The following is a 19419-nucleotide window of genomic DNA, read 5'->3' as shown; positions in this document are numbered from 1 at the left end:
TAACTCCACTCACTACCTGTATAGTCTGTTAGTAACTCCACTCACTACTAGTAGTTGTATAGTCTGTTAGTAACTCCACTCACTACTAGTAGTTGTATAGTCTGTTAGTAACTCCACTCACTACTAGTAATTGTATAGTCTGTTAGTAACTCCACTCACTACTTGTAGTTGTAGTCTGTTAGTAACTCCACTCACTACTTGTAGTTGTATAGTCTGTTAGTAACTCCACTCACTACTTGTAGTTGTAGTCTGTTAGTAACTCCACTCACTACTTGTAGTTGTATAGTCTGTTAGTAACTCCACTCACTACCTGTATAGTCTGTTAGTAACTCCACTCACTACTTGTAGTTGTAGTCTGTTAGTAACTCCACTCACTACTAGTAGTTGTATAGTCTGTTAGTAACTCCACTCACTACTAGTAGTTGTATAGTCTGTTAGTAACTCCACTCACTACTTGTAATTGTATAGTCTGTTAGTAACTCCACTCACTAATTGTAGTTGTAGTCTGTTAGTAACTCCACTCACTAATTGTAGTTGTAGTCTGTTAGTAACTCCACTCACTACTTGTAGTTATATAGTCTGTTAGTAACTCCACTAACTACTTGTAGTTGTAGTCTGTTAGTAACTCCACTAACTACTTGTAGTTGTAGTCTGTTAGTAACTCCACTCACTACTTGTAATTGTATAGTCTGTTAGTAACTCCACTCACTACTTGTAGTTGTATAGTCTGTTAGTAACTCCACTCACTACTAGTAGTTGTATAGTCTGTTAGTAACTCCACTCACTACCTGTAGTTGTATAGTCTGTTAGTAACTCCACTCACTACCTGTAGTTGTATAGTCTGTTAGTAACTCCACTCACTACCTGTAGTTGTATAGTCTGTTAGTAACTCCACTCACTACCTGTAATTGTATAGTCTGTTAGTAACTCCACTCACTACTAGTAGTTGTATAGTCTGTTAGTAACTCCACTCACTACCTGTAGTTGTATAGTCTGTTAGTAACTCCACTCACTACCTGTAGTTGTATAGTCTGTTAGTAACTCCACTCACTACTAGTAGTTGTATAGTCTGTTAGTAACTCCACTAACTACCTGTATAGTCTGTTAGTAACTCCACTCACTACCTGTATAGTCTGTTAGTAACTCCACTCACTACTTGTAGTTGTATAGTCTGTTAGTAACTCCACTCACTACTTGTAGTTGTATAGTCTGTTAGTAACTCCACTCACTACCTGTAGTTGTATAGTCTGTTAGTAACTCCACTCACTACCTGTAGTTGTATAGTCTGTTAGTAACTCCACTCACTACTTGTAGTTGTATAGTCTGTTAGTAACTCCACTCACTACTAGTAGTTGTATAGTCTGTTAGTAACTCCACTCACTACTTGTAATTGTATAGTCTGTTAGTAACTCCACTCACTACTTGTAGTTGTATAGTCTGTTAGTAACTCCACTCACTACCTGTATAGTCTGTTAGTAACTCCACTCACTACTTGTAATTGTATAGTCTGTTAGTAACTCCACTCACTACTTGTAGTTGTATAGTCTGTTAGTAACTCCACTCACTACTTGTAGTTATATAGTCTGTTAGTAACTCCACTCACTACTTGTAGTTGTATAGTCTGTTAGTAACTCCACTCACTACTAGTAGTTGTATAGTCTGTTAGTAACTCCACTCACTACTTGTAATTGTATAGTCTGTTAGTAACCCCACTCACTACTTGTAGTTGTAGTCTGTTAGTAACACCACTCACTACTTGTAGTTGTATAGTCTGTTAGTAACTCCACTCACTACTAGTAGTTGTATAGTCTGTTAGTAACTCCACTAACTACTAGTAGTTGTATAGTCTGTTAGTAACTCCACTCACTACTTGTAGTTGTAGTCTGTTAGTAACTCCACTCACTACTTGTAGTTATGTAGTCTGTTAGTAACTCCACTCACTACTTGTAGTTGTAGTCTGTTAGTAACTCCACTCACTACTTGTAGTTGTATAGTCTGTTAGTAACTCCACTCACTACCTGTAGTTGTATAGTCTGTTAGTAACTCCACTCACTACCTGTAGTTGTATAGTCTGTTAGTAACTCCACTCACTACCTGTAGTTGTATAGTCTGTTAGTAACTCCACTCACTACTTGTAGTTGTAGTCTGTTAGTAACTCCACTCACTACTTGTAGTTGTATAGTCTGTTAGTAACTCCACTCACTACTTGTAGTTGTATAGTCTGTTAGTAACTCCACTCACTACTAGTAGTTATATAGTCTGTTAGTAACTCCACTCACTACTAGTAGTTGTATAGTCTGTTAGTAACTCCACTCACTACTAGTAGTTGTATAGTCTGTTAGTAACTCCACTAACTACCTGTATAGTCTGTTAGTAACTCCACTCACTACTTGTAGTTGTATAGTCTGTTAGTAACTCCACTCACTACCTGTATAGTCTGTTAGTAACTCCACTCACTACTTGTAGTTGTATAGTCTGTTAGTAACTCCACTCACTACCTGTATAGTCTGTTAGTAACTCCACTCACTACCTGTATAGTCTGTTAGTAACTCCACTCACTACTAGTAGTTGTATAGTCTGTTAGTAACTCCACTCACTACTTGTAGTTGTATAGTCTGTTAGTAACTCCACTCACTACTAGTAATTGTATAGTCCGTTAGTAACTCCACTCACTACTTGTAGTTGTATAGTCTGTTAGTAACTCCACTCACTACATGTAGTTGTATAGTCTGTTAGTAACTCCACTAACTACCTGTATAGTCTGTTAGTAACTCCACTCACTACTTGTAGTTGTATAGTCTGTTAGTAACTCCACTCACTACCTGTATAGTCTGTTAGTAACTCCACTCACTACTAGTAGTTGTATAGTCTGTTAGTAACTCCACTCACTACTAGTAGTTGTATAGTCTGTTAGTAACTCCACTCACTACTAGTAATTGTATAGTCTGTTAGTAACTCCACTCACTACTTGTAGTTGTAGTCTGTTAGTAACTCCACTCACTACTTGTAGTTGTATAGTCTGTTAGTAACTCCACTCACTACTTGTAGTTGTAGTCTGTTAGTAACTCCACTCACTACTTGTAGTTGTATAGTCTGTTAGTAACTCCACTCACTACCTGTATAGTCTGTTAGTAACTCCACTCACTACTTGTAGTTGTAGTCTGTTAGTAACTCCACTCACTACTAGTAGTTGTATAGTCTGTTAGTAACTCCACTCACTACTAGTAGTTGTATAGTCTGTTAGTAACTCCACTCACTACTTGTAATTGTATAGTCTGTTAGTAACTCCACTCACTAATTGTAGTTGTAGTCTGTTAGTAACTCCACTCACTAATTGTAGTTGTAGTCTGTTAGTAACTCCACTCACTACTTGTAGTTATATAGTCTGTTAGTAACTCCACTAACTACTTGTAGTTGTAGTCTGTTAGTAACTCCACTAACTACTTGTAGTTGTAGTCTGTTAGTAACTCCACTCACTACTTGTAATTGTATAGTCTGTTAGTAACTCCACTCACTACTTGTAGTTGTATAGTCTGTTAGTAACTCCACTCACTACTAGTAGTTGTATAGTCTGTTAGTAACTCCACTCACTACCTGTAGTTGTATAGTCTGTTAGTAACTCCACTCACTACCTGTAGTTGTATAGTCTGTTAGTAACTCCACTCACTACCTGTAGTTGTATAGTCTGTTAGTAACTCCACTCACTACCTGTAATTGTATAGTCTGTTAGTAACTCCACTCACTACTAGTAGTTGTATAGTCTGTTAGTAACTCCACTCACTACCTGTAGTTGTATAGTCTGTTAGTAACTCCACTCACTACCTGTAGTTGTATAGTCTGTTAGTAACTCCACTCACTACTAGTAGTTGTATAGTCTGTTAGTAACTCCACTAACTACCTGTATAGTCTGTTAGTAACTCCACTCACTACCTGTATAGTCTGTTAGTAACTCCACTCACTACTTGTAGTTGTATAGTCTGTTAGTAACTCCACTCACTACTTGTAGTTGTATAGTCTGTTAGTAACTCCACTCACTACCTGTAGTTGTATAGTCTGTTAGTAACTCCACTCACTACCTGTAGTTGTATAGTCTGTTAGTAACTCCACTCACTACTTGTAGTTGTATAGTCTGTTAGTAACTCCACTCACTACTAGTAGTTGTATAGTCTGTTAGTAACTCCACTCACTACTTGTAATTGTATAGTCTGTTAGTAACTCCACTCACTACTTGTAGTTGTATAGTCTGTTAGTAACTCCACTCACTACCTGTATAGTCTGTTAGTAACTCCACTCACTACTTGTAATTGTATAGTCTGTTAGTAACTCCACTCACTACTTGTAGTTGTATAGTCTGTTAGTAACTCCACTCACTACTTGTAGTTATATAGTCTGTTAGTAACTCCACTCACTACCTGTAGTTGTATAGTCTGTTAGTAACTCCACTCACTACTTGTTGTTGTATAGTCCGTTTGTGTTGTTGGTCTTGGTTAGCTTAATGTTCCAGTCAGTAGGTAGCTAACACACTGGCTGCTAGAGCCGTCATGACGAGTCTTGAGGGAAGCCCTACATTATGACGTGTTTCTAACTAGTGGGAACGCAGGCCATGTTGTAAAGTCATCTTTGGACCTGTACTTTTCTTGAATGTAGTTTTGTTATTGACTAAAACAAGCAGACAACCAAAAAAATAGCGCTTTGGAAAATGTGAAGTCAATGGGATAACCTCGGTTAACCACAGGTTGTTTTCCCCACAGGCGGGCGGGCCGCGATGTTCTATCTAAAACCGAATATAGATCACTGTGCTGAGAACGTAAACAGTTGTTGTGTGGAAGGGCGTTATGAAAACTACACTAACACACAAGACTTTCATTCCCTTTCTCCATCTCACAGGAGCGCTATGTGGCCAGTCTGATGCCTCTACAGAAGAACATCTCTCCTTGGAAGAGTCCTCCACAGCTGAGACCCTTCCTCCAGGAGGACTTTATGAAGACTCTGGAGAAGGCAGGTCCTCAGCTCACCTCACCACTCAAAGGAGACTGGATGGGACTCTACAGGTACTGACATCCACATAGCCTGGTTCAGCGTGTATTTCACCTTTATTTAACCAGGCAGTCCTACTGAGAGGTCTGTGTTACAGACAAAAACACACACATAAACGGACGCAGCCATAGGAAACAACCTCAGCCATAGGAAACAACCTCAGCCATAGGAAACAACCTCAGCCATAGGAAACAACCTCCGCCATAGGAAACAACCTCCGCCATAGGAAACAACCTCCGCCATAGGAAACAACCTCCGCCATAGGAAACAACCTCCGCCATAGGAAACAACCTCCGCCATAGGAAACAACCTCCGCCATAGGAAACAACCTCCGCCATAGGAAACAACCTCCGCCATAGGAAACAACCTCCGCCATAGGAAACAACCTCCGCCATAGGAAACAACCTCCGCCATAGGAAACAACCTCCGCCATAGGAAACAACCTCCGCCATAGGAAACAACCTCCGCCATAGGAAACAACCTCCGCCATAGGAAACAACCTCCGCCATAGGAAACAACCTCCGCCATAGGAAACAACCTCCGCCATAGGAAACAACCTCAGCCATAGGAAACAACCTCCGCCATAGGAAACAACCTCCGCCATAGGAAACAACCTCCGCTATAGGAAACAACCTCCGCCATAGGAAACAACCTCCGCCATAGGAAACAACCTCAGCCATAGGAAACAACCTCAGCCATAGGAAACAACCTCCGCCATAGGAAACAACCTCCGCCATAGGAAACAACCTCCGCCACAGGAAACAACCTCCGCCATAGGAAACGGACGCAGACACAAGGAAACAACCTCCGCCATAGGAAACAACCTCCGACACAGGAAACAACCTCCGACACAGGAAACAACCTCCGCCATAGGAAACAACCTCCGACACAGGAAACGGACGCGGCCACAGGAAACTGACGCGGCCACAGGAAACTGACGCGGCCACAGGAAACTGACGCGGCCACAGGAAACTGACGCGGCCACAGGAAACGGACGCAGCCACAGGAAACGGACGCATCAGTAATAAGCTCCTCAATCAGTTTCCTGAACTTCCCTAGAGGCATCCAATTTTAAATAGTTTTTTAGATTATTCCTTAGAAGTAAGGTGCAAAAAAATAAAAGCTGATTCACCTTAACTCTGTGGAGACCGAAGGAGTTTCCGGTGTTGGCTATCCCTGAGACCGGGGCAACTTGACAAGGGAGTTTCCGGTGTTGGCTATCCCTGAGACCGGGGCAACTTGATAAGGGAGTTTCCGGTGTTGGCTATCCCTGAGACCGGGGCAACTTGATAAGGGAGTTTCCGGTGTTGGCTATCCCTGAGACCGGGGCAACTTGACAAGGGAGTTTCTGGTGTTGGCTATCCCTGAGACCGGGGCAACTTGACGATGGAGTTTCCGGTGTTGGCTATTCCTGAGACCGGGGCAACTTGACAAGGGATTTTCTGGTGTTGGCTATCCCTGAGACCGGGGTGACTTGACGACGGAGTTTCCGGTGTTGGCTATCCCTGAGACCGGGGCAACTGACGACGAAGGAGTTTCTGGTGTTGGCTATCCCTGAGACCGGGGTGACTTGACAAGGGAGTTTCCAGTGTTGGCTATCCCTGAGACCGGGGCAACTTGACGACGAAGGAGTTTCTGGTGTTGGCTATCCCTGAGACCGGGGCAACTTGACGACGAAGGAGTTTCTGGTGTTGGCTATCCCTGAGACCGGGGCAACTTGACGACGAAGGAGTTTCTGGTGTTGGCTATCCCTGAGACCGGGACAACTTGACGACGAAGGAGTTTCTGGTTTTGGCTATCCCTGAGACCGGGGTGACTTGACAAGGGAGTTTCCAGTGTTGGCTATCCCTGAGACCGGGGTGACTTGACAAGGGAGTTTCTGGTGTTGGCTATCCCTGAGACCGGAGCAAATTGACAAGGGAGTTTCCAGTGTTGGCTATCCCTGAGACTGGAGCAACTTGACAAGGGAGTTTCCAGTGTTGGCTATCCCTGAGACCGGGGTGACTTGTACAGGACATTTAACAGTTATTAATGATGTTAGGTACAGGGGGAGTTTTGCTAAAATCACTTTCCTTATAAATGAAACGAGAGAGTAGTGCATTGATCCTTGACACTAAAGAGAGGGCCAGCCTACTTTCTGGTGTAGGTTCAGTACACATCACTGCATTCTATCACCCGTAATAAAGCGTAGTGTGAAAAACTGTGTCCAATGACTTCAATACAGTGGCAGCTGCATTCATGTAGACTGCATTGCCACAGTCCAAAGCTGAGATGACTGGATGATTTGTTTTCTGCTGTCTAATGAAAGACATTGCCTATTCCTATAAGAGAAGGCCAATATTTTTTAAATATATATATGTGTGTGTGTGTTCTTAATCTTAACTCAACATGCTTTTTTTAGAGAGCTTTATTTATTTTTGGTCTGTTTACCAGGAAACACAAGTCTGTTATGATGTAATATAATGACAGTCTGTGTATTTCCTGTTTGCAGACTTTATGATTGTGACATGGTCTATGCATCCTAAAAGCTTTGTTTCATCTTAGTGTGTCTATTTCCTATCCAGACAGTTCCTGAGGTGTCCAAACTTTGACGGCTGGTTCAGGAATCGCAGGAGAGAGATGATGAAGAAACTAGAGGCCCTTCACCTAGAGGCTGTCTGTGAGGAGGTGAGTAATGGTGAAACTAGAGGCCCTTCACCTAGAGGCTGTCTGTGAGGAGGTGAGTAATGGTGAAACTAGAGGCCCTTCACCTAGAGGCTGTCTGTGAGGAGGTGAGTAATGGTGAAACTAGAGGCCCTTCACCTAGAGGCTGTCTGTGAGGAGGTGAGTAATGGTGAAACTAGAGGCCCTTCACCTAGAGGCTGTCTGTGAGGAGGTGAGTAATGGTGAAACTAGAGGCCCTTCACCTAGAGGCTGTCTGTGAGGAGGTGAGTAATGGTGAAACTAGAGGCCCGTCACCTAGAGGCTGTCTGTGAGGAGGTGAGTAATGGTGAAACTAGAGGCCCTTCACCTAGAGGCTGTCTGTGAGGAGGTGAGTAATGGTGAAACTAGAGGCCCTTCACCTAGAGGCTGTCTGTGAGGAGGTGAGTAATGGTGAAACTAGAGGCCCTTCACCTAGAGGCTGTCTGTGAGGAGGTGAGTAATGGTGAAACTGAGAGGCCCTTCACCTAGAGGCTGTCTGTGAGGAGGTGAGTAATGGTGAAACTAGAGGCCCTTCACCTAGAGGCTGTCTGTGAGGAAGTGAGTAATGGTGAAACTAGAGGCCCTTCACCTAGAGGCTGTCTGTGAGGAGGTGAGTAATGGTGAAACTAGAGGCCCTTCACCTAGAGGCTGTCTGTGAGGAGGTGAGTAATGGTGAAACTAGAGGCCCTTCACCTAGAGGCTGTCTGTGAGGAGGTGAGTAATGGTGAAACTAGAGGCCCTTCACCTAGAGGCTGTCTGTGAGGAGGTGAGTAATGGTGAAACTAGAGGCCCTTCACCTAGAGGCTGTCTGTGAGGAGGTGAGTAATGGTGAAACTAGAGGCCCTTCACCTAGAGGCTGTCTGTGAGGAGGTGAGTAATGGTGAAACTAGAGGCCCTTCACCTAGAGGCTGTCTGTGAGGAGGTGAGTAATGGTGAAACTAGAGGCCCTTCACCTAGAGGCTGTCTGTGAGGAGGTGAGTAATGGTAAAACTAGAGGCCCTTCACCTAGAGGCTGTCTGTGAGGAGGTGTATTTATTATGGATCCCCATTAGTTCTTGCCAAGGCTGCAGCTACTCTTCCTGGGGTTTATTATGGATCCCCATTAGTTCCTGCCAAGGCAGCAGCTACTATTCCTGGGGTTTATTATGGATCCCCATTAGTTCCTGCCAAGGCAGCAGCTACTCTTCCTGGGGTTTATTATGGATCCCCATTAGTTCCTGCCAAGGCAGCAGCTACTCTTCCTGGGGTTTATTATGGATCCCCATTAGTTCCTGCCAAAACAGCAGCTACTCTTCCTGGGGTTTATTATGGATCCCCATTAGTTCCTGCCAAGGCAGCAGCTACTCTTCCTGGGGTTTATTATGGATCCCCATTAGTTCCTGCCAAGGCAGCAGCTACTCTTCCTGGGGTTTATTATGGATCCCCATTAGTTCCTGCCAAGGCAGCAGCTACTCTTCCTGGGGTTTATTATGGATCCCCATTAGTTCCTGCCAAGGCAGCAGCTACTCTTCCTGGGGTTTATTATGGATCCCCATTAGTTCCTGCCAAGGCAGCAGCTACTCTTCCTGGGGTTTATTATGGATCCCCATTAGTTCCTGCCAAGGCAGCAGCTACTCTTCCTGGGGTTTATTATGGATCCCCATTAGTTCCTGCCAAGGCAGCAGGTACTCTTCCTGGGGTTTATTATGGATCCCCATTAGTTCCTGCAGCAGCTACTCTTCCTGGGGTTTATTATGGATCCCCATTAGTTCCTGCCAAGACAGCAGCTACTCTTCCTGGGGTTTATTATGGATCCCCATTAGTTCCTATCAAGGCAGCAGCTACTCTTCCTGGGGTTTATTATGGATCCCCATTAGTTCCTGCCAAGGCAGCAGCTACTCTTCCTGGGGTTTATTATGGATCCTCATTAGTTCCTGCAGCAGCTACTCTTCCTGGGGTTTATTATGGATCCTCATTAGTTCCTGCAGCAGCTACTCTTCCTGGGGTTTATTATGGATCCCCATTAGTTCCTACCAAGGCAGCAGCTACTCTTCCTGGGGTTTATTATGGATCCTCATTAGTTCCTGCAGCAGCTACTCTTCCTGGGGTTTATTATGGATCCCCATTAGTTCCTGCAGCAGCTACTCTATGTAGTACTGTGGAATAGAGTTCCATGTAGTCATGGCTCTATGTAGTACTGTGGAATAGAGTTCCATGTAGTCATGGCTCTATGTAGTACTGTGTGTCTACCCTGAAACTAACTGCAACTCTTTGTTGCTGTCGTGTAAAGTGTTGAGTCATCAGCATACACGGACACACTTGCTTTACTCAAAGCCAGTGGCATGTCATTAGTAAAGATTTAAACAAGTAAGGGGCCTAGACAGCTGCCCTGGGGAATTCCTGATTCTACCTGGATTTTGTTGGAGAGGCTTCCATGTTCTGTTAGACAGGTAACCCTTTATCCACAATATAGCAGGGGGTGTAAAGCCATAACACATTTTTCCTGCAACAGACTATGATCGAAATCTAACAAGACAACCCCCACTATCATTTTATCATCAATTTCTCTCAGCCAATCATCAGTCATTTGTGTGCTGTGCTTGTTGAATTTTCTTCCATGTAGGTAGTTATTAAAGTGACTATGCATAGATGATAACAGAGTAGCAGCAGCGAAGAAGGGGGGGGTGCAATGCAAATACTCTGGGTAGCCATTTGATTAGCTGTTCAGGAGTCTCATCAGTCATTTGTGTAAGTGCTGTGCTTGTTGAATTTTCTTCCCTTTAAGTGTGCTGAAAGTCTGTCAATTTCTTTACTGTAAAATAGCATTGCTTCTGGTCAAACATTATTTTTTCCCCCCAAAGGTTTACTAAGGGTTGGTAACAGCCTGATTGGTCAGCTATTTGAGCCAGTAAAGGGGACATTACTATTCTTAGGTAGTGGAATGACTACCTTCCCTCCAGGCCTGAGGGGACACACTCTCTGGTAGGATGAAATTGACAATATGGCAAATAGTAGTGGCAATATTATCCTCAGTAATTTTCCATCCAAGTTGTCAGACCCCGGTGGTTTGTCATGGTTGATGGAGGACGTCAAGTTTTTCACCTCTTCCACACGGATTTTACGGAATTCAAAATTGCGATTCTTGTCTTTCATAATTTGGTCAGATATACTTGGATGTGTAGTGTCAGCGTTTTATTGCGGTCATGTCATGCCTAAGTTTGCTAATCTTGCCAATAAAAACATAGTTAAAGTAGTTGGCAATATCAGTGGGTTTTGTGATGAATGAGCCATCTGATTCAATGAGGGATGGAGCTGATTTAGCCTTTTTGTCCAAAATCTATTTTTGAGGTTCCACAAAGATTTTTACTACAATTCTTTATATTATTTATCTTTGTTTCATAGTGTAGTTTCTTCTTCTTTTTATTCAGTTTAGTCACATGATTTATCAATTTTGCAGTACGTTTGCCAATCCGTTGTTCAGCCAGATAATGCTCGAAGCCTATTCACCTCTCTCTATTTCTATTCTTCATGTAGGATCTGCAGGTGCGTGTCCAGCAACACACTGAGGTGGAGACTGTGGACCTCGTTCTCAAACTCAAAGACAAACTGGTCAGTATGAGGTTGTTCTCCAGATTGACGCGGCGTTCTCCAGATTGACACGGCGTTCTCCAGAATGACGCGGCGTTCTCCAGATTGACGCGGCGTTCTCCAGAATGACGCGGCGTTCTCCAGATTGACGCGGCGTTCTCCAGATTGACGCGGCGTTCTCCAGATTGACGCGGCGTTCTCCAGATTGACGCGGCGTTCTCCAGAATGACGCTGCGTTCTGCTCATTAGTGATAGAACACATAACAGTAGGGTTCCTGTACACTACATGGTCAAAAGTATGTGGACAACTTCTCGTCAAACATCTCATTCCGTAATCATGGGTATTAATATGGAGTTGTTCCCCCCTTTGCTGCTATAACAGCCTCCACTCTTCTGGGAAGGCTTTCCACTAGATGTTGGAACATAGCTGCTATAACAGCCTCCACTCTTCTGGGAAGGCTTTCCACTAGATTTTGGAACATTGCTGCGGAACTTGCTTCCATTCAGCCACAATAGCATTAGTGAAGTCGGACACTGATGTTGGGTGATTAGACCTGGCTAGCAGTCGGCGTTCTAATTCATCACAAAGGTGTTCAATGGAGTTGAGGTCAGGGATCTGTGCAGGCCAGTCAAGTTCTTCACAACGATCTCGACAACCCATTTCTGTATGGACCTCGCTTTGTGCACGGGGGATTGTCATGCTGAAACAGTAAAGGGCCTTCCCCAAACTGTTGCCACAAAGTCAGAAGTACAGAATAGTCTGGAATGTCATTGTATGCTGTAGCGTTAACATTTCGCTTCACTGGAACTAAGGGGCCCGAAACCACGAAAAACAGACCCAGACCAGTATTCCACCTCCACCAAACTTTACAGTTGTCACTATGCATTGGGGCAGGTAGCGTTCGGGCATCCGCCAAACCCAGATTTGTCCGTCAGACGGGATAGGAAGCGTGATTCATCACTCCAGAGAACTTTCCACTGCGCCAGAGTCCAATGGCGGCTAGCTTTACACCACTCCAGCCGACGCTTGGCATTTCGCATGGTGATCTGAGGCTTGTGTGCGGCTGCTCGGCCATGGAAACCCATTTCATGAAGGTCCCGACGAACAGTTCTTGTGCTGCTGTTGCTTCCAGAGGCAGTTTGGAACTCGGTAGTGAGTGTTGCTTCTGAGGACAGACTCCACACATACTCGGTGGTCCAGTTCTGGGAGCTTGTGTGGCCTGCCACTTTGTTGCTGAGCCGTTGTTGCTCCTAGACGTTTCCACTTCACAATAACAGCACTGACAGTTGACCGGGGGAAGCTCTAACAGGACAGAAATTTAACGAACTGAATTGATGGAAAGGTAGCATCCTATGATGGTGAAACGTTGAAAGTCACTGAGCTCTTCAGTAAGGCCATTCTACTGCCAATGTTTGTCTATGGAGATTACATGGCTGTGTGCTCGATTTTATACACCTGTCAGCTGAAATAGCCGAATCCACTAATTTGAAGCCCACATACTTTTCGGCCACTTGTATGTTCAGTGTATGCTAAATGAACTTGATTTATGTTAGTTAACGCAAAATATTTTAAATAACTTGAAAGTGCTTTGTTGTGTGTTGCTGACCTGTTCTTCCTGTATGTTCCAGACTCAGGCAGAGAGAGAGCAGCTTCCTCTGAGGCCGGGGACGTTGACTAAACTACAAGCCCACATCGACTCTGTCATCCTGTCTTTACCTGATGATCTACAGGGAATCCTGCACAAGCCCTCCACACCCTGACCTCTGACTTCTGACCTCTAACCCCTGACCACTAATCATTGACCTATAACCCCTGGGGGAGGAGGAAGGGAGGCCCAAGGAAGGACTGCTCCAGTCTCATCATTGAACTGTGGAGTTCTAAGACTTTTTATTTGTATTTAAAGTGCACCTCACCCTTTAATATCTGTGTGACTGAGCCACCTCCAACCTCTCTCCACCTTCATGTGCAATGCTGGCATTGCCCCCCACAAAAAAATCCACTGATGATGATTAATTATTCAACCAGTCAGAATATAAGAAGACGAGCCAATTAGTGGTTTATTCTTCAGAGATATAATGTCTGTGCTGTAGTGAATCATGTCTCTGTGACACAAGTCCATAAAGGTTGACAGGGTTTCTGAAACAGTTTAATCTGTGTCCGAAAACCAAACCTTTAGTCTAGACTTTTTTTAAACAGCCTTGTTTTGGATTCTAACTTAACACTGCAGTTACAATAAATAAATAAACTATAGACAGATTGTAATGTACCGTTTAATTGTCAACAATACTCGTACGTTATGAAAGGTTGCTGTGCTTTTGTATAAATGTCGAAGACATGGCGACATGAAGAGCTGTATTGTACAGCGTCACTATACACTTATTGGACAAAACATTAGGAACACCTTCCTGATGTTGAGTTGCATCCCCATTTTGCCCTCAGAACAGCCTTAATTCGTTGGGGCATTGAACTCTACAAGGTATTGAAAACGTTCCGCAGGGATGCTGGCCCATGTTGACTCCACTACTTCCCACAGTTGTGTCAAGTTGGCTGAATGTCCTTTGGGTGGTGGACCATTCTTGATACATGTGTGGGAAAAACCCAGCAGCGTTGCAGTTCTTGACACCAACCAATGGCACTTAAATCTGTCTTGCCCATTCACCCTCTGAATGACGCACATACACAATCCATGTCTCAATTGTCTCAAGGCTTAAAAATCCTTCTTTAACCAGGTCTCCTCCCCTTTAACCAGGTCTCCTCCCCTTTAACCAGGTCTCCTCCCCTTTAACCAGGTCTCCTCCCCTTTAACCAGGTCTCCTCCCCTTTAACCAGGTCTCCTCCCCTTTAACCAGGTCTCCTCCCCTTTAACCAGGTCTCCTCCCCTTTAACCAGGTCTCTTCCCCTTTAACCAGGTCTCCTCCCCTTTAACCAGGTCTCCTTCCCTTCACCTACATGGATTTAACAAGTGACATCAATAAGGGATCATATCTTTTAACCTGGTCCGTCTGTCATGGAAATGTTTTGTCCACTCATTGTATAGTGGTTGAGGAGACGACATCGGGGTGGTCTTCATGAGGCACAAAACAGATTGAAACAAGAAGGAACCTAAAGCTAGTGCAATAACAAATGGTTTCCGTTTCAAAAGGTTTTGTTACGTTGTGCCTTAATGAATAGCACCCTTGTTGGAGGTTGATCTGTGTGTGTGTGGGAATAGAATAGCAGAGTGCTGTTGCTATTTTAGACCAATAGGATCGAACTTGTATATAATTTGTACTCATTATTAGAAGAACGTAAGGAAAAAGACCTTCACTAAAACCCTCGTCCTTATATTGCAGTACTACTTCTGCTCCAAATGTGTATTCTGGAGTGCCATTTCGGATGCATTCATTCTACATGTTAAAAATGGGCAACCGGGTAACTGACGAAAACTAACTTGCTGACACATTGCCTTGTCATATTGATTTGGACCTGATTTTTGTGAGGTTTTACCACATTATTCATCTGTGTAGGCCCACCACAATCCCCTGTACTACATTATTCATCTGTGTAGGCCCACTACATTATTCATCTGTGTAGGCCCACTACATTATTCATCTGTGTAGGCCCACCACAATCCCCTGTACTACATTATTCATCTGTGTAGGCCCACTACATTATTCATCTGTGTAGGCCCACTACATTATTCATCTGTGTAGGCCCACCACAATCCCCTGTACCACATTATTCATCTGTGTAGGCCCACTACATTATTCATCTGTGTAGGCCCACTACATTATTCATCTGTGTAGGCCCACCACAATCCCCTGTACTACATTATTCATCTGTGTAGGCCCACTACATTATTCATCTGTGTAGGCCCACCACAATCCCCTGTACCACATTATTCATCTGTGTAGGCCCACTACATTATTCATCTGTGTAGGCCCACCACAATCCCCTGTACCACATTATTCATCTGTGTAGGCCCACTACATTATTCATCTGTGTAGGCCCACTACATTATTCATCTGTGTAGGCCCACCACAATCCCCTGTACCACATTATTCATCTGTGTAGGCCCACCACATTATTCATCTGTGTAGGCCCACTACATTATTCATCTGTGTAGGCCCACCACAATCCCCTGTACCACATTATTCATCTGTGTAGGCCCACTACATTATTCGTCTGTATAGGCCCACCACAACCCCCTGTACCACATTATTCATCTGTGTAGGCCTTCACAACCCATATGAACAGTCCTTGTACACCAGGGCTTTCTAGCGGCTAGCTAAACCAGAGTTGGTTTCCTACCGGTCCACTGCCACTGTCTGGATTTCATTTGGCACCCAGCCACTGTCTCTGTCCTCAGTGTCATTGATTTGGTTCACACCAACTGTATTGTCCGAAACACATTTTGCTGATCATAATGGATGTTGATAGCCTGGGTACAGGTCTGTTTAGCTATCATCAGAATGTTGGTTAAACAGACTGGTCCCCAGGCTAGGATGTTGATAGGGTCTGGAAGGCTAAACCGTAACTGTTTGTATTCATGCTGTTTTTCTGCTTTGAGTAGAAGTTTTGTTTGGAGTGCATTCCGTGTATGGTGTTGCTCAACCATCATATGTTAAGTGTAGAGATCATTCTTCCTCTGAACTGTTAAACATATCTACATGTATGCTGAACAACATTACTGCAGAGGAGGTTTTTCCTAACACAGATTTTGCTGTCAGACTTTGGACTACCTATGAGGTTTTTACGTCTTACATTTTGAAAACCAATATTTGATTTCTTGAGTATTTTGATGTTACAGAATACATTATTTTTCTTGATCATCTTTTATCATAGGATGTGCCTTAAGGGATGATGGTTAGGGAAGGACTGTTTTTAGGTTAAATATGGAACTGTGACTGTGGAGTAGGCTAATAATAACTTCTGATATCTACAGTAGTGGCTCACTCACTCCGTAACCTGTCATATTCTGATCTGCTTCAAACACAATCTTTCTGTTGGAACCCATCAGAATTCCATTGGAACTGTTGGAACCCATCAGAATTCCATTGGAACTGTTGGAACCCATCAGAATTCCATTGGAACTGTTGGAACCCATCAGAATTCCATTGGAACTGTTGGAACCCATCAGAATTCCATTGGAACTGTTGGAACCCATCAGAATTCTATTGGAACTGTTGGAACCCATCAGAATTCTATTGGAACTGTTGGAACCCATCAGAATTCTATTGGAACTGTTGGAACCCATCAGAATTCCGTTGGAACCCATCAGAATTCTATTGGAACTGTTGGAACCCATCAGAATTCCGTTGGAACTGTCTGTCCTCTGAGGAAATATTTCAGTTAAATTAATATTGGTTGGTACACACACCTGTGATGGGTTTCCATATTTTGAAAATACTTATTTTAACAAGATAATTTTGTATAAAGGGCTATTCTCATATTCCATTAATCTAAGAAGTGAAGTTTTGTACATATTGTTGAAATACCCAGCCATCACCATTGATGATGATATTCATTATATTACAACCATTATTTTACTAAATATAGATATTACTGACATGGAATACTATACATTTGTAATATCTTCCAATGGTCTGGTTAGATGTAAAAGAACTAGAATAAGGATGATAATATACTGCATCATATTGCTTTGGGGAACTCAGTATTTTTACATTTGCAATGTTTGATCGTTTTTGTATTGAAGCCTTAATACAATAACTACTGAGGAACCACTATTGATGCCTTTTTAATAGAAGTACTGAGGAACCACTAATGCTAACAGACAATGGCTTTCAGTGAGCGCAAGTATTTTAATGTGAATAAACGGGTCTCTAGGATCTCACTAATAAATGATTCTGTATTTTCTTTTTTTTCTCCCAGTTTGTTTTGTTAATAGGGAGCATTGTAAAATACAGTATAAACACACACACACTTATCTTCACACAGCATTTAGAGTACCAGTGTAGGAAATAGAATCTGATTGGTCCACGAGGCTGCGATCTCCCTCTATAAGAGCGTTTTATAACATCGTCTTTCACGACTCCCAACAGCGTTGAAAGTGAGGTGGAGGAAATGGATCGAGAGAGATCGCTGCAGTCACTAGCGCCTTGTACCAGCGGGTGGCGCCTGACAGTTGACACCTATCTACTAAGTAGCCTTGGCTTGTGTGAGGCGGAATGGCTCATGGAAGCCGCTCTCCTGTTTGTGTGTAGCGTGAGGCAGCTCGATGTACAGGTACACCCCCAGGACAGGATGCTCGTCTATCGCAGGGCCTTACCCCCAGGACAGGATGCTCGTCTATCTGTATGGGGATGGAACTCTCAACCTGCAAATCTAAAGGTGGACACACTCTAAGCACAAGGCCACTGAGTTGGTCACCTATCTAGCTTCTACTCGAGACGATATAAGCAGCACAGTGCACGCGGGGCAGAAACATCGGGATGCCGCAGCCTGTCTACCCCTCGGAGGAAGAGCAAGATTGGCTGCTGAAGATGTTGACTTTTTGGTAGTTTTTTTTTGTTTTTTTTGTTGAAAAGGCTCAAATAAATACATGTATTTATTTTGGAACTATAGAAAACCACAGTATGAGTCACAATACCCATAAAACTTAGCGGTCAAATAGGGAAATGGTTCCAATTTCAAATTTCAAAAAGAACTCTCAATCTGCCAATCTAAAGGTGGACACTAAGCACAAGGCCACTGAGACGATATAAGCAGCACAGTGTTTCCCATAGAGGATTTTAGAAACACTTAAAATAAGGGCTGTGTTTTGTGTAGACTTATCATGGCTTTAAAATCTTCTGATTGGCTAATTGACATAGTTTGAGTCAAACCTTCAAACTCAGTGCCTCTTTGCTTGACATCATGGGAAAATCTAAAGAAATCAGCCAAGACCTCAGAATATGGATGCCAATAGTGTGCAAAGCTGTCATCAAGGCAAAGGGTGGCTACTTTGAAGAATCTCAAATATTAAATATATTTGTTTAACAATTCTTTTAGTACATGATTCCATATATGTTATTTAATCGTTTGTCTTCCCCATTCTACATAATGTAGAAAATAGTCAAGATAAGGAAAAACCCTTGAACCCTTGGCCAGTTTTATTGCTTTTTTAATCAGAACAGTTTTCAGCTGTGCTAACATAATTGCAAAAGGGTTTTCTAATGATCAATTAGCCTTTTAAAATGATAAACTTGGATTAGCTAACACAACGTGCCATCGGAACACAGGAGTGATGGTTGCTGATAATGCGCCTCTGTACGCCTATGTAGATATTCCATAAAAAATCTGCCTTTTCCAGCTACAACAGTCATTTACAACATTAACAATATCTACTGTATTTCTGATCAATTTGATGTTATTTTAATGGACAAAAATGTGATTTTCTTTCAAAAACAAGAATTTCTATGTGACCCCAAACTTTTGAACCGTAGTGAATAAATGAAACGTCCTCACTGTCAACTGTTTTATTTTCAGCAAACTGAACATGTGTAAATATTTGTATGAACATAACAAGATTCAACAACTGAGACATAAACTGAACAAGTTCCACAGACATGTGACTTGCAGAAATTGAATAATATGTCCCTGAATAAAGGGGGGGGTTCAAAATCAAAAGTAACAGTCAGTATCTGGTGTGGCCACCAGCTGCATTAATTACTGCAGTGCATCTCCTCCTCATGGACTGCACCAGATTTGCCAATTCTTGCTGTGAGATGTTACACCACTCTTCCACCAAGGCATCTGCAAGTTCCTGGACATTTCTGGGGTTGGAATGGCCCTAGGCCTCACCCTCCGATCCAACAGGTCCCAGACGTGCTCATCATTCTGCCATGGCCAGCTCTTCGCTGGCCATGGCAGAACACTGACATTCCTGACTTACAGGAAATCACGCACAGAACGAGCAGTATGGCTGGTGGCATTGTCATGCTGGAGGGTGATGTCAGGATGAGCCTGCAGGAAGGGTACCACATGAGGTAGGAGGATGTCTTCCCTGTAACGCACAGCGTTGAGATTGCCTGCAATGACAACAAGCTCAGTCCAATGATGCTGTGACACACCGCCCCAGACCATGACTGACCCTCCACCTCCAAATCGATCCCACTCGAGTACAGGCCTCGGTGTAACGCTCATTCCTAAAG

General features: G+C 43.3%; 1 protein-coding gene across 1 annotated transcript in view; it reads left to right on the top strand.

Moving 5' to 3' along the window:
- Window positions 1-13544, top strand: part of dennd6aa (DENN/MADD domain containing 6Aa) — a 58940-nt gene extending 45396 nt beyond the window's left edge. Inside the window, exons 15-18 of the mRNA XM_046338314.1 lie at window positions 4888-5051; window positions 7602-7704; window positions 11233-11307; window positions 12916-13544. Coding sequence (XP_046194270.1) covers window positions 4888-5051; window positions 7602-7704; window positions 11233-11307; window positions 12916-13047 — 474 coding nt within the window. The 3' untranslated portion in view covers window positions 13048-13544. The remainder of the gene's footprint in view (window positions 1-4887; window positions 5052-7601; window positions 7705-11232; window positions 11308-12915) is intronic.
- Window positions 13545-19419: the final 5875 nt, after the last annotated feature.

The sequence above is a fragment of the Oncorhynchus gorbuscha genome, linkage group LG03 (genome assembly GCF_021184085.1).
Source record: "Oncorhynchus gorbuscha isolate QuinsamMale2020 ecotype Even-year linkage group LG03, OgorEven_v1.0, whole genome shotgun sequence".
Taxonomy (NCBI): domain Eukaryota; kingdom Metazoa; phylum Chordata; class Actinopteri; order Salmoniformes; family Salmonidae; genus Oncorhynchus; species Oncorhynchus gorbuscha.
Note: the sequence above shows the minus strand (reverse complement) of the source record. Positions and strands in the feature narration are given on the sequence as shown.